The sequence below is a fragment of the Castor canadensis genome, chromosome 11, assembly GCF_047511655.1.
Source record: "Castor canadensis chromosome 11, mCasCan1.hap1v2, whole genome shotgun sequence".
Taxonomy (NCBI): Eukaryota; Metazoa; Chordata; class Mammalia; order Rodentia; family Castoridae; genus Castor; species Castor canadensis.
This window is the reverse complement of record NC_133396.1, coordinates 142,665,678-142,681,886: the sequence shown is the minus strand read 5'-3', so window position 1 is coordinate 142,681,886 and position 16,209 is coordinate 142,665,678. Positions and strand designations below refer to the sequence as shown.

Here is a 16,209-nt window from a genome sequence, read left to right as displayed (position 1 = left end):
TGTGTGCTCTCACCTCATCATGTGATCAAAGTCCAATCCCTTTGTTGTGTTTGCCCTTGATCTAAAGTCCACATATGAGGGAGAACATATGATATTTGGCTTCTTCTTGATTGTGCTAATTTCTTTAATGACCTCATCCTCCTTGGCCAAACTTTCAGCTCCTTTGAAAGACTTTGCACCTGAGTATGGTATACTATTCTCTTTGTTTAAAGCTTTCCCAATTTCTCTCATCAGTGTTTTGTAGAATCAGTGTACAAATACTGTACTTTTTATTGGATTTGTAGCATGTTTCATATTTTTGATGCTATTACAAATGATACTTTATTTTTAGATCAGTTTCTAATTGTGAATATAGAAAAACACAATTTTTGTGTATTGACCTTGTTTACTAAACTCACAGTAGTCTTTATATTTTTCCCTTGGTAGGCAATTTAGGATTTTCTACTCAGAACAATTATAAGGAAAATACAGCCCATAGACCAAATCCTGTGGGAGCCTGTTTCTGTAAAGAAGTTTTACTGGAATAAAGCCATACTCACCTGTTTACAATTGTCTGGGGCTGCATTTGGCCTCCAAGCTCTGTGGCCCATCCTATAGCCCTCAAAAAGTTAAAGTATATCCTGTCTGGCTCCTAATAGAAAAGGTTTGCTGGCCCCTGGCTGCTTTAGGGTACCCACTAAAACAGAGTAAAAGACCATAACAACAATGAAGTCATGAAGAAAAATACAGAAAATATTTAATTAATGTAGAAGCAGGTGTCCTTAGAAGTTCATTCATTATCATTACCTTGTCAGGTCCTCGATGCTGCTAAACTATAGACATTTCTACTCCAGTTCTTCTCCTCTTGCCTGTCACAGTGTTATGTCTCATGAATTTTGAAATGCATTTTAGTTGTTCACGTCTTATATCTAAAGTTCAGAAGATGTTAACAGAATTGCTTTAAATGGTCAGTGTCTACTTAGGTTTACCATGTAATTACCATTTCTTGTGTTCTTTTCCTTTGCTTGTTTTTGCTTCTGTGTAGAAATATTTCCCTTCTTCCTAAAAAATTCCTTTTAGTATTTCTTTTAGCATAGGCCTACTGGGAAAAAGTTCCCTCAGTTTTCAATTGTCTAAAAATATCTTTATGTCATTTATTAAAGGATATGTTCACTGGGTATAGAGTTCTAGATAATGAAATCTGAAACTCTTCTGAAAGATTTTGCAGTTTCTTACTTATTTTTTCTGATCATATCTTTGTGCAGAATTCAATTATAGTCATTTTAGATTCCCATATTAAAATGAGATAGGATAAGAGAAGATTCCTGCAGAAAGGAACCCACTGTTCAGGGCACCCCTGCTCTGTTTCACTGTGAAATGTTCAGTAATACACCTTTACAGAACCACTTTTGTCTTCTACAGCTAAACCGAATTCAGGAAGACTTCCTGCCTGTTTCTGTGTTGTCTGGACCTCTATGGGCTTTAAATACTGAGGACTTTCTGAGATCTGTCCCCAGGATCTGACTCCCTCTTCCTGGCTCCCCAGTGTTCCCCTCCCCTGACATTTCTCAGTTGAGTCTGCTCTCCAGCAAAGGAGTATTTGTTGGAGATGTCCAAGGTCTTTCAAGGCAGAAGCCCTCTTAGCATTTTGTGAATTTTTCTCTTTCCTAATTCCTTATGTTCCTCCACACTCACCAGAAATTATGAGCATAACCCAAGATTTTGGCCTTATCTGCCTCTGTTTTAGAGTTGGATCCTCTCATAATTTTATGAGGTTATTTAGAAAAATTAAAGCAACAACTCTTTTAAAGATTAAAGATCTGTGCTCTTGCTGCCAGAAACTACTAAAATCTTTATTTCAACTTTACTTTCCCATCTCATCTTAGATGTCTATTTCATAAGTAACATTATCATTTGATTTTGATTTTAAACCAACGTTATAGTTTCTGTATCTTCAAAATGAAATCACATCTGTTCACATTTAGTAGTAACTGATAAGCTTTAATACCTTCCATTTCATTTATACTTATTATTTATTTTACTTTGTTATTATTTTTCTCTTTCTCTTTCCCCATTTTCCTACTTTTGCTGATCTGCCTGACTCTTTAGATGAAATAGATATGTTTGGAGTATACCCATTTGTGTCTTCATTCCCAGTATACTCCCAGCCTCTATATTTTTTGGAGTTTTTTCAGTTTGTTTATGATTGCCCCATCCTCCTAACAATCACGATTAAAATTACATCTCCTGGTGTCAGGGGATATGTTTTAGTGGTAGAGCACATGCTTAGCATACACAGACCCATGGTTCAAGTCCCAGCACCCCCAAAATTTCAATTACCTATTAATATATCTGATTTTTCCATAAAATTCCTTATTTTTCTATTTCCTCCCCAAATTAGGACTTACAGAATAGTTTTACTTTCTGCTGTTCCTTATCCTAATGAACTAAGATATTATCACATATTAATTGTACAATATAGAGGCTTTCATCAATGATTTTATTATAATAAAATATACTAATATAACAGTTATCATTTTAACAATTTTTAAGTGTACAATTCGTGGTATTAAGTACCTTCACTGGATTGTGCAGCCATCACCACCAGCAATTTCCAACAGTTTTTCCTAAACTGAAACTTGATACCCATTAATAGTACCTCCACATAACTCTCCCCCTGCAGCCATGGTAACCTGCATTATGCTTTGTGTCTCTGAATTTATTCATTCTAGATGCCTTATGTAAATGAATCACAAAAGATTTGCCCTTCGTATCTGGCTTATTTCACTTAGCATAATATCTTCAGGATTCACCCATGTTGAAGCATGTACCAAAATTTTATTCCTTTTTAAGACTCAATAATCTACTGTCTGCGTGTAGCACATTATGTTTATCCATTCATCTGTTGGCAGACAGTTGGGTCGCTGTCACTTTTTGGTTTGTGCATACCTGGTTGGGTTCCTGTTTTCAGTTCCTTGGGGTGTACCCCTAGAAATGCAGTTGCTGGATCAAGTGATAATTCCACATCTAACTTTCTGAGGAACCTTCCTACCATTTTCCACAGTGGCTGCTTCATTATAATCCACCAACACATCAGGGTTCTGATATCCTCACCAATGATGTATTATTTTCCAAGGTTTCTGTTTTCTGTTTCATAATAGCCATCTTAATGCATGTGAGATATTTCACTGTGGTTTTGATTTGTATTTCCCAAGGGATCTTCTCTTGTACTTGTCATCCATTTTTATTTCTTCATTGGAAAAAGTTTAGTCAAATCCCTGTTTTCACATTTTAACCATTTTTGTTGTTTAGTTATAGGAGCTATTTTTATATATTATTTTCTTTCCCATTTTTCAATGCAGAACATTGAAGGACAACTTTTTTTCCAGTATAGAGATGACAAATAATTATGAAGAACTCATTGATTCAAACTTACCTGCTCTTTCTGCTCAAATGTCAGGAGTAAAAATGGACACTGATATTAATGAGGTAAGATGCTGTTTGAAAAATATAAATATAGATTTGTAACATGAATAATAAGTTTTGGGATTAAAATATGATTTATGATTAATGTAATTCCTTGCCCATCAAAAACATGCACACACACATAGATAGACACACGCATACACCCCTGCTCCCACTGTAAAGAGCTATCAGGACACCTATCTCAAATTTCTTGTTAATATTTATTTTACATATAATTCACTTATTTTACTATTTAAAATTGAGTATCCTAAATTGAATGTGCTGTTGGTTTCAGTGTCACTGGTATGCTAACATGTCTGTTAATTAGGTTTTGGATAATAGTAAAATGGAGAAGGATTTGAGAAAAATGTATGCACCAATATTTGAAGTCAGTCTCCACTTAAGAGTTCCTGATGAGAGTGAATCTTCAGAACATTTTGAAGAGGGCCTCCATGAGTCTGACCAAGGGCCTAAAGAATGGGCGAGATATGAAGAGGACGTGATGTCAGAAAATGAAAACATCTCTGTCAAATATTACTCAAATGAAGAACTTCTTCTTGAAGGAAAGAAACCAAAAACATCTGCTGTCAACTTTGAAGGCATTCTTTCAGGTAAGACAGTGCGAGTATTAAGAATGAAGAGAAACATCTTAACAGCTAGAAAATAATTTTTTTTTTTGCAGTACTGGGGTTTGAATTCAAGGTTTCATGCTGTCTAGACAAGTGCTCTACCACTTTAATCATGCATGCCCTAGCATGATATAAATTTTTAATGGTTTGCTATTATCAATCTGTAGATTACAACTTTTACAGATTTTAAGGTAAACAGTGTTAAAAGCGAGTAATGAATTTATCGACTATTGCAGCACACAGAAGTAGCACCATCATTCATTTTTATCTCAATACATGTAGAATTTCTCATTGAGAGAGAGCACTGAGGACCCTCTTTATCAGGATGAATGCCACCTGGGACATTTGTCAAAAATGCAGACTGTCAGGCAGGGGATGGGTCGCTCTGTGTAGAGCACTTGCCTAGCATGTGTGAGGCTCTGGGTTTAATCCTCAGAGCCGCAGGGGGGTTAAAAAAGAAAAGAAAGAAGAAAGAAAAAAAAGCATATTTTTGCCCTCCACTCAGACCCCTCTCTGAGACACTAAGGCTGTGCTGGCTGCTTGAGCCCTGACTTTCACATGACCTCTCAAGTCTATGCATCATTATTGGTAAACCACTGGCATATAGCAAGGGTTATTGAGCAGTTGTAAATCTCAGTCTGTTTTCATTCTTTCTTTCAATGGATTCTCACAGACACAGAAGACACAAGTGAATATAAGAATACACACATGAATGATAAGTAAGTAGTAGACTTTTTACATTACAAGTAATTGTATTTTGTTAGCCATTTGTATACTTCTGAAATATACTTTCATTGTTTTTTCTTTAGATTTTCAGAATTCCCTACAAATCTCTTCATAGATCCCAACAGATTGGAGTTTTCAAAAAAAATTCAAAATTTGGTAGCTAATATTGAAAATGGTATAAGTAAGTATTTTAAAAGTTTAGTGTCTTCTTTGGCAGTATTTTTTTAAATTTAAGCACCTATATTTACATTATCCAGTGATGTGGCAGATACAGAGTATTACACCATCATAAATTCATAGTGTTTCAGCTCAAGCAATGTGAATTTGGAATTATTTGAGGTTATGTGAATTATGCGTATATCCACAGAGTGTATAACACACAGGAATTAGGAAAACAGCTCAAGGCTTGAATTTTTATGACATTTAAATAAGGAATATTTTTATGTCATAACATTAGAAAGACATTGTTTACACCTGAAATAGATTTTAAATAAGTCTTCTCTAGCTATGTGTGTACTATCTGAGGTTACATGGCAGTGACTAGTTTGGCCTTAAAATCTATTCCTTTCTCACAATAAATTGTGCAAAGATTTTTAAATTGCAGGAGCCTTGGCAGCTTCTCAAATGTTGCATTGTTCTCCAATCACACTGAGTGCAGAGGACAGTCTTTTTTTCACGATGCTTTGTAACTACCACTACCTATTAAATTTCTTCCTTCTCAAAAACTGGCTGAAATGTAACCAGCATCTCTCTTGAAATCTCATACTTATTTTAAACTTTGCATTTTATTGAAACGAAACATGCAAATGGAGAAATACTACATTTTGATAATTTTTGCACAATCCATTATTAATAAACTAGGTAGCTGAGCAAAATCCAGAGATGATAATATCTTGCAATATTATACACTTACAGACATTACAGACAACTGTGGTTTCTTGAATTCTTTTCCTCAGAAGTCTATAGATTTGTTTCACTGCCATGTAGCTGTCAGTTTTATAAATGAGAAGTCTGATGCTACTGTGATTTGCCTCTCTTTTGTGTAACCCTGTTATTTCTGCCCACATATTTATCATGAAGTTAGCAACTTTACTACAATACAGCTAGATATGTATCATTTTATACTAATCTTTCTTAAAATTCAGGAGGCTTTTCAGTATGAAGAACTAAATCCTTTATCAGACTTTTCTATATGTTCCCTTTTCTTTAGACATTTTTTGTTTTTTATTTTTGGATTTCTTGGGTCTGATCGTTTCCATTTCCTTTTTTCTTTGTTATGAAATGCTTTTACCATTTGATTTTTTATTGTGAGATAAATTGAGGCTTATGTAAAAGTTGTGAGCATAGAACAGAGTTCCTATATATTCCTCACGTGCTTTGTCTAACCGTAAAGTGTAGTCATCAAAACTAAGAAATTAACAGTGCAGTACTGCTAATGAAATGGTAGGTTTTATCTGGATTTTCTTGGCTGCTTCACTAATGTCCACTTTCTTGTCAAGGATCCAGTCCAGGTTCTCACACTGCCTTTAGTTACCATGTCTCCAGAGTCCTTCCCAATCCGCCACTCCTCCTCAGCCTTCCCTTGCTCTCTCATGACCTTGAGGTTGTTGAACTGTGCTGGTTACTCTGCTGACTGTCCATCAATTTTGAATTGCCAGCCTTGACTCATGATGAATCTGAGGTTTTACATTTTGGGGAGGAGTCCCACAGTGCTTGTGTGTCCTTTTCCCTGCATTGCATCTTATGGTCCATGATGTTGATACATCTGGTTAAGGTGGTGTCTGCCAGGTTTCTCGACTATGAAGTTAACTATAGTCTTGAAACTAACTAGTTTCAGGGTGAGAGTTCATGGGATTATACAAATATCTATCTATCTTTTTTTTTTTTTTGGTGCTGGGGATAGGACCCAAGGCTTCAGGCCTGCCTGGTGAGCGCTCTGCCACCCCAACCATCCCAGCCCTATTTGTTCCTTTATATAGCTCTTCTTTTGTTTATTCAAACTGTGAGATTTTTTTTTTCTACCACTTGAGCTGCTCCACCAGCTCTGAAACTGTTGAGTTTATACTAACACGTCCAACCCAATTCAACACCTCAGGGTTCGTTCTAACCTTCTCCCTTTCTTTATGCGTAACTCTCTCCATTCTCTGTAGTCTCCACCTCCTCTCCCTCCTTCTCTTCCATCACCTGTACCCACTCTTCCTCCTCTCATCCTCTTCTACCTTCTCCCCTCCTCCTCCTCCTCCTCCTTTTCCTATTCTCCTCCTCCTCCTCCTTTTCCTATTCTCCTCCTCCTCCTCCTCCTTTTCCTATTCTCCTCCTCCTCCTCCTCCTTTTCCTATTCTCCTCCTCCTCCTCCTTTTCCTATTCTCCTCCTCCTCCTCCTCCTTTTCCTATTCTCCTCCTCCTCCTCCTTTTCCTATTCTCCTCCTCCTCCTCCCCCTTTTCCTATTCTCCTCCTCCTCCTCCTCCTCCTTTTCCTATTCTCCCCTCCTCCTCTGTCATCCCCACCTCCTCCTCCTCCTTTTCCTCCCCTCCTCCTCCTCCTCCTTTTCCTATTCTCCCCTCCTCCTCCTCCTCCTTTTCCTATTCTCCCCTCCTCCTCCTCCTCCTCCTTTTCCTATTCTCCTCCTCCTCCTCCTCCTTTTCCTATTCTCCTCCTCCTCCTCCTTTTCCTATTCTCCCCTCCTCCTCCTCCTCCTCCTTTTCCTATTCTCCTCCTCCTCCTCCTCCTCCTCCTTTTCCTATTCTCCTCCTCCTCCTCCTTTTCCTCCCCTCCTCCTCCTCCTCCTCCTTTTCCTATTCTCCCCTCCTCCTCCTCCTTTTCCTATTCTCCCCTCCTCCTCCTCCTCCTTTTCCTCCCCTCCTCCTCCTCCTCTTTTTCCTATTCTCCCCTCCTCCTCCTCCTTTTCCTCCCCTCCTCCTCCTCTGTCATCCCCACCTCCTCCTCCTCCTTTTCCTATTCTCCCCTCCTCCTCCTCCTCCTTTTCCTATTCTCCTTCTCCTCCTCCTTTTCCTATTCTCCCCTCCTCCTCCTCCTCCTTTTCCTATTCTCCTCCTCCTCCTCCTTTTCCTATTCTCCCCTCCTCCTCCTCCTCCTTTTCCTATTCTCCTCCTCCTCCTCCTTTTCCTATTCTCCCCTCCTCCTCCTCCTCCTTTTCCTATTCTCCTCCTCCTCCTCCTTTTCCTATTCTCCCCTCCTCCTCCTCCTCCTTTTCCTATTCTCCTCCTCCTCCTCCTTTTCCTATTCTCCCCTCCTCCTCCTCCTTTTCCTCCCCTCCTCCTCCTCTGTCATCCCCACCTCCTCCTCCTCCTTTTCCTATTCTCCCCTCCTCCTCCTCCTCCTTTTCCTATTCTCCTTCTCCTCCTCCTTTTCCTATTCTCCCCTCCTCCTCCTCCTCCTTTTCCTATTCTCCTCCTCCTCCTCCTTTTCCTATTCTCCCCTCCTCTTCCTCCTCCTTTTCCTCCCCTCCTCCTCCTCTGTCATCCCCACCTCCTCCTCCTCCTTTTCCTATTCTCCTCCTCCTCTGTCATCCCCACCTCCTCCTCCTCCTTTTCCTCCCCTCCTCCTCCTCCTCCTTTTCCTATTCTCCTCCTCCTCCTCCTTTTCCTATTCTCCCCTCCTCTTCCTCCTCCTTTTCCTATTTTCCTCCTCCTCCTCTGTCATCCCCACCTCCTCCTCCTCCCCTCCAATTCCATGGGCATCTCCCACCCCGTTCTTGTCCTCCATCTTCTCTCCCTCCTCCTTTTTCTCTTGCTTCTTGTCATCATCTAATCTTACAGTTTATAGTCCAGACATTGTTTTTCCAAAGTTACTTACACAAACTCCTTCCTTTCCCACCTTCTTCTATGAGGCTATGTGGTTCATTTGTCATACCGTTAGTTTATGACAGTCTATATTCTCTCTTGGGTTCTCCCAGCACACTGGCTGATTTTGTAAAAAATTATATACAGTAAAATTTACTCTTTATGGGTATAGTTTTATGGGTTTTCACAAAGTACCATGCTCAGTTTGGGGCAGTTCTGTCAGCCTCACATCCCATTGTGTAGCCCTTGTGTCATCAGAGCCTCCCAAGCCTTTACCTCTGTCTACCACTAATCTGTTTGCTGTTCCATTGTTCCATCTTTTGCAGAATGTTACATAAATGGATGTGGAGCCTTTGAGATCTGAAAAATGCCTTTGAAGTGAATCTATGTTGTTGCATGAGTTAAAACTCTTTTGTATTCTGAGTTGTGTTCTGTTGTCTGAATGAACCACAGATGGTTTATTCATTCTGATCTGGGTTATTTCCAGTTTGGGATGGTTATGAATAAAATTTCCATAAACATCCATATGCAGAATTTTAGATGAACGTATATTTTCCTTTTTCTTGGGTAAATATCTAAGGATGGGAAGGCTGGGTGACATGGTAGCTATATGTTTAATTTTATGAGAATTGTTAAATTGTTTTACAGAGTGATAGTATTATTTTACATTCCCACCAGCAATGTATGAGAATTCGGTTTCTCTGCCTCCTTGCCAGCATTGTCAGCATTTTTAAAAATCCTAGCCATTCTAAAAGGTTAATAGTGACATCTTATTTCGGTAATTTCCATTTTACTAGTAATTAGTAATACTACCCATCTTTTCTTATTATAATTTGCTATCTGTATATCTACTTTTGTCAAATGTCTCCTTAGGTTTCTTGCCCATTTTTAAAAATTTAGATTATGGTCTACTAATTGTGAGAGGTACTCTGGATCAAGTCTACGATCAGATGTGTGATTGGTGTTTCCTCTCACTCTGTGCCTTATCTTCTCTTTTTCTCAGAGCTAAAATACTTAATTTTTTACAAAGTATAGCTCATCAAGTATTTTTCATGTGTGGATTATGCTTTTGGTTTTAATTCTAAGAACTCTTTATGTAACAGGTGTTACACTGATTTTCTAGAAGATTTATAGATTCGTGTCTTATGATTTGGGTATTGGACTCATCTTGAGTTGATTTTGTGTAAGTTGTGATATATGTGCCAAGGTTCTTTTTTGCTGGTGGTGGTATTATGGCCCATGAACATCTAGCTGTCCCACTAAACTATATCCTCCTTCATGAAGAGGCTGGTTTTTCTAATCTTTGTCACTCTTAATGTCCTCATAGCAGATGTATTTCAAATTATTCCTTAACTGAAGGATTATTCTCAGGTTCTATCTAATCGTGTGTCTTCCCACAACCACCCAATTAACTATGGATGTTTCTTCCAAGGCTTTACACCTATCTTTAAATTCCATCTATTCAGTATAGAATACTGTCTAACCCTCAGAGTAAAACAGCCTCAGTTTTTAGTAGTTTCTAGATGCCATGGATAACTTTAAAGTGTTGCTTTCAATGGGACTTCTGAAAATACTAACTTTTGAATTATATATTTTAGCCTCAATTGTCCCTCTTCACCAAGATCCTCACCTATTTATGTTCATTGATATGGTTTCAACTATGGATTTATCTAATATAGAAAATGTAACAAAATATAAGAAGCCAATCAGATGGCCAGATTGTCAGATCCTTTTTGAAATGGATTCTGCCTACCAAAATAAAGTAAGTTTTAAAACAGCTTGTCTTAGGAATTGTTTGTTTTAGGGAACAGAAGCCTACTGAAGTTCTTACATGAAAAGGTTTATTGAAGAATTAAGAAGCATCATTATCCATGGCTATTAGAGGACCACCCCCAGCTTCTCTGCACTGACTCCCCACCTTGCCTTTTGCCACTGTGAAATGAGCTTTCTCTTTTAAAGCTCCCTCACGATACTGGCTTGCCAAGATGCTTACTGGCCACCTCCCCCAACTCTTCCATCCTATCTAACTAAGTATTTTTGTTCATATTCACAAGAGAATATAATTAGCTAGCTAAGGTCAGGATTCTACCCTATCTAGACTAGCTATGTCTTGGGAATTGGCTGAGATCACATAATGTATAGGACTGGCCTTTTCTAGGACTGTGAATGGAGCATGTACTCTAAACAAGGTGACAGGCAAGGGAGTTAATGATTAGTCTCTCCAGCACATAGTTCAAAACAGCATATTAATTACAAAGTTAAATATCCTTGCAGGTCTTTACATGACAGCCAAATATTAGAAAGTTACCTACTTTTTAAAAAGTCAGATGATTCCAACATATTTTGATATTTAATAGCAGTTCTGAGCAAAATAAACTCCATATAAGATTATTATTTAATTTTAATAGAGACTATTAGCTTACTAGACCATACTTTTTTCACTCCTACAATGAAAATCCTGGCTAACTTTTTAACATTTCTGTTTGCAGATTGTGAGTCTCCTAACTATTATTGGCAATGCCATGGGCCTAGTTAGTGCCTATAGCTGCAAGTTTCTAAAGTTCTGTACCATGGTAGAGCAGGCCAGAGATATGAAGATGAGAATATCTGCTAGGGAAGAGCTGACTTTGGTAGAGTTTAAATCCGTGCTGCATAAATTCATAAACTACTATAGACATATCGTAACCATGGCTATTGAAAAGCGCATTCATATCTTCAAAGTTTTGAGTTTGGACTATCAATCAGAGTGTTTACCATATGTTGAGAGCATCATACACATAAGTCACACCCTCTTACGATCTGTGATTGAGAAAAGAATTGCAAATCTACTGGAAGTAAGTATTTACTTACTTATTTTTGACTGGACTGGGGTTTGAACTTGGGGCTCCATACTCAAACTTGGGCTTTGTAGGCAGTTGCTCTACCACATGAGTCACACCTCCCAAGCCCTCTTTTGCTTTTGTTATTTTCTTAGATCAGGTTTTATGTTTTTGACAGGGTTGGTCGCAGACTGCAATTCTCCTATCAATGTCTCCTGTGTAGCTGGGGTTACAGACATGCACCACCACTCCTACTTTGTTGGTTGAGATGGATCTTCACTAACTTTTTGCTTAAGCTGACCTCAAACCATGATCCTCCTAGTCTCTGCCTCCCAAGCATCAGCTTTCTATTTTATAGATTTGTTGATCATCTCCTCCACTGGAATATAAGTTCCATGGAATACCTGAGAAATCTTTGAATTTAAATGCATATTGGGTTTCACTGTCTATTAAGTTGGGGTGTTTTGGGTGATTTTTTAAAATTTTGTATGAGGGCAACTCTACTTTAGGACTACAGTGGTTTGGGAGCCTCTATGGAGATCCTAGAATTGAGAAAATATGAAAATCTGGAGTCACCTAAAATAATCTTCATTTAATTTTCAAGGAGAAATATGGATCCTAATATACTAGCCATTGTGTACACAACCACCCTGCTTAAGAATATGAGTTTATGACAACAGCTGCTATCTGTTCATGTATGTAATGTAATCTGCCACAAATGTTTATTAAACCTCAGTTGTATGTTGAACATTGTAGGCCCCTGGAGTATAATGGTGAAAGGGATAGATTCATTCTTGTATTCATAAAGTCTAATCTAGCAGAAAGTAGGTGGGGTTGTGGAAAATTTTCTAGGAAAAAATATCAAATCTAAAGGAGAAATGCAAGTGGTATGTTGATACTGGGAGAATAAGGCAGAATGCTGCAGGATAACATGAACTAGATTCAGTTGCACATGACAGAAAACAGAAGTAAAGCAAAATAGAAACTGCCACAGCTTACACAAGTTGGAAGCCAGTTTCTCTCTCAGGCAACAGAGCACTACTAAGGCCACTGTGAGACTCCATGCAGCCCTTGGGGGCACCAGCTGCTTAGGGCTCTTTACCTTCCCTTGACTGTTTCCAGAATCTCCCATGCTTCTCTCATATCAAATTCGCCAAAACCTAATGTGTGGCCTCACCTAGCCACTAGAATGATGTGAGTGCATGACCTCAAACAAATTCAAGGCTTATTTTGTATAAAGGTAGTAAAGGGAATGAAGGTTGGAGTGGCCACTAAGCAGATCCTCTCACTCCAGCTTCAGTGAGAAGAAGGCACATTTGAACACATGGTAAATCCCGGTTGGTAAGTCTGTGAAAAGGGTCTGGCCGAAGATGAAGCCAATAAATCAGGCTAGGAGACCAACCGCTAGCTATGTCAGGGACTTTGAGCATTATTCTTAAGACTATAGGAATCATTGCAAGGTTTTAAGCAGAAAAATGACAGCATGCAATATGGACTTTTGTAAGGACCCTGTGCTGCAGTGTGAAGAGAAGACTGGAATGGGTTGAGGTTGAAGAAAGCCACCTCTCTGGTTTAGGCAAAGTGGTGCTGTCTGACCCCGCAGAGAGTCAATGTGGAGTCTGAGGCAGATGGATGTGATTACAGGAGAGGGAATCAGCAGGGTTTTGTGACTAGTTGAATGCAAAGAAAAGAAAAAGACAGGAGCTAATGATGCTTTCAGGCTTTTAGTTAGGCAACAGGCTGGGCAGTAATGTAAGCCATTGGGAGAGGAAGCACAGAACTGGCTAAATTGTGTGATAACATTCAACTAGAGATACCAGGCATGCATGTCTGGGTATCAAAACAGTGTCTGCTTGGAAATATATGTTTAAGAAATATATAAATATGTATTTATTGTTTTGGAATAAATATTCAGAAAACAAGTGGCCTTTCCATAAGCGCACTGGCAAGGCACCCAAAGCGATTAGGAGGAAAGCAAGAGAGTGTTTTGAGAGGGAAAGAATAATGAGCAACTTTTAATACTGTAAAGAATTTAAAGGATTTCCAAGATGGCGGCTAGAGGGAGGAAGCAGAAAGTGAGCCTCCTAAAGTGAAATCTTGGAGAGATGCTGGAGACACACCTTGCAGGCAAGGCCACTGAGAAGAGGCAAAACTTTGACCCCTCCACACCTCCAACCTGCGCAGAGCATCTCCACTTCACATTGAACGGAGAAACCAGGAGGGCCCCCAGGCCACTGCCAGATGCCCGTGCACAGAAGGCTTGGGAAGATGCGGACCACAAGGTGAGCTAAGTGGTACACAGTACTTCCACAGACAACTCTGGGCCAGATCAGCATAGCCCCCTGGACAGACCAACCCCCACCCGGGGAAAAAAGAGAAACTGAATAATAAGCAATAAGAACAATAAAGACGTTGCAAAGAGGGTGGGATGCCCTGAGGGCCGAAGAGGGGGTAGAGGAATCCCTCCCAGAACTGTAAATAAACAAGCCAGGCCTGGCTGGAGAGGGCGGGAGCAGGGGCACGCACCCAGCAACCAGGAGCGGGAAAGCTTGTGAGAGTGGCGGAGGGAGGAAAACTCCACAGGAGAGGGGGAAGACCCTCTTCCCACATGAACTGTAAATAAACACGCAGGCCAGAGAAAGCGGGTGCAGTGTCACCTCCCCAGTGTGCTTGGAAAGGGGAAAGCTTGTAGCAGAGGCTCCTGCACAGGAGAAATCTGAGTAACCAACGCCTGCACGGCCAGGTGAGTGTTAAGCTCACTCCTGAGATCTGCATAAATAACACCGGCAGCAGCAGCAGGCTGACAGCAGTAGGCAGGCAAGCCACAGCCGCAGATAGCCCCTCACAAACCTGTCTCCAGACTCTTTTTTCTCTCTCCCTACCTTTGATGAGAAAACAATTGAAGTACACCTGCATGCTGAAAAACTTACTGAAACTGTATTGCATTTGAACTTGGGACACTTTGTGGGGGTTTTTTGTGTGTGTGCAGTTTTGTTCTATTTTATGTTACCCCTTTGATGTGACAACTACAGAACAACATCTGAGGCACCATCTCCAGGAATGGAGGCTGAGGGACAAACACCAAAATTATTAAGACTGAAACTTCATTGCATTTGAACTTGGAGGTTTGTTTTTTTTCTTTCATTTACTTTATTTTTATTCTTATCTTTATTCTTTTTATTTTTTATTTTCAATCCTCTCTCTGTCTCTCTAATGCCTTTTCAGCTTACAGTTGATTAGTACACTGTCTCCCTGTTTATATTTTTGAAACTTTTTGTTTCTTTGTTTTGTTTTTTTTCTACTTGATTATTTGTTTTTCCCTTTTCCTTTAACTTCTTTGTTTTCCATCCCTTCTCACCCTTCCATTCTAAATATCACTAGTGCTGTTATTACAGCCAGAAAATACTTAATTGCACACAGTACAGGGACAATAACAACAGCTAGGGCAATGACGGGAAGACAGAAAAAACAGGGAAATTGGTTTCCCCACAGCAAAAAATTAGTACAGGAACCAGAGGGAAATGAAGAAAACAGATACTCAGATCCAGACTCCAACAAAATGAAGATAAACTATGCCAAAGAACCCAATGAAGCTCACAAGAATAATTTAAAAGAAGACATACTGCAGGTACTCAATGAGAATTTTATAGAGATGATACTGGATATGATCAACCAAAATGTACAGGAGACACTCAAGAAATACCAAGACAACAAAAATAGAGAATTTGAAAAAGCCAAAGAATAAATAAAAGAAACCATAGAAGCACTTTATAAACACCAAAGTGAAACAGAGAACACGATTAATAAAGAGATAAATGAACTCAGGACAAAAATAGACAACATTAAAGAGGAAACAACCCAGGATATGGAAAACCTCAGGAAAAACAATGGAACAGAAATGCAAAACAAAGTGGAAGGCCAATCCAGCAGAATAGAACAAACAGAAGACAGAATCTCAGAACTGGTAATTAAAGGAAAAACCAAAGAACTATTAATTAAACAACTCAAGACCTGTAAAAAGAAAATGCAAGAACTCACCGACTCCATCAAAAGACCAAACTTGAGAATCATGGGCATCGAAGAAGGAGAAGAGGTGCAAGCAAAGGGAATGCGTAATATATTCAACAAAATAATAACAGAAAATTTCCCAAATCTAGAGAAAGATATTCTCATGCAGGTGCAAGAGGCCTCCAGGACACCAAACAGACCAGATCAAAATAGAACTACCCCACGACATATCATCATTAAAACAACAAGTTCAGAAACTAGGAAAAGAATATTGAAGGCTGTAAGAGAGAAAAAACAAATAACATACAAAGGTAAACCCATCAAAATCACAGCAGACTTCTCAACAAACATTAAAAGCAAGAAGAGCATGGGGCGAGATCTTCCGGGAACTGAATGAAAATAACTTCAACCCCAGGATACTCTACCCAGCAAAACGATCATTCAAAATAGATGGAGCAATAAAAGTCTTCCATGATAAGCAGAAACTAAAACAATATGTGACCACAAAGCCACCACTACAAAAGATTCTTCAAGGGATTCTGCACACGGAAAGTGAAACCCAACATAACCATGAAAGGGCAGGCAGCACCAAACTACAGGAAAGAAAAAGCAAGAAAGTAGAGAGTAACCTCAACTTAGGTACACACAATCAAACCTTCAAACAACTAAGACAACTAAATGACAGGAATCACCACATACCTATCAGTACTAACACTTAATGTTAACGGACTTAATTCACCCATCAAAAGTCACCATTTGATGAAATGGATTAAAAAGGA

The 16,209-nt window shown here is 39.2% G+C and overlaps 1 protein-coding gene across 1 annotated transcript in view; it reads left to right on the top strand.

Moving 5' to 3' along the window:
- The window catches only part of Dnah14 (dynein axonemal heavy chain 14), a 279,653-nt gene that overhangs the window by 77,506 nt on the left and 185,938 nt on the right, over window positions 1–16,209 (top strand). The window contains exons 10-15 of the mRNA XM_074044804.1: window positions 3,342–3,468; window positions 3,773–4,055; window positions 4,747–4,792; window positions 4,883–4,980; window positions 10,202–10,365; window positions 11,093–11,437. Of these exons, the coding sequence (XP_073900905.1) occupies window positions 3,342–3,468; window positions 3,773–4,055; window positions 4,747–4,792; window positions 4,883–4,980; window positions 10,202–10,365; window positions 11,093–11,437 (1,063 nt within the window). The remainder of the gene's footprint in view (window positions 1–3,341; window positions 3,469–3,772; window positions 4,056–4,746; window positions 4,793–4,882; window positions 4,981–10,201; window positions 10,366–11,092; window positions 11,438–16,209) is intronic.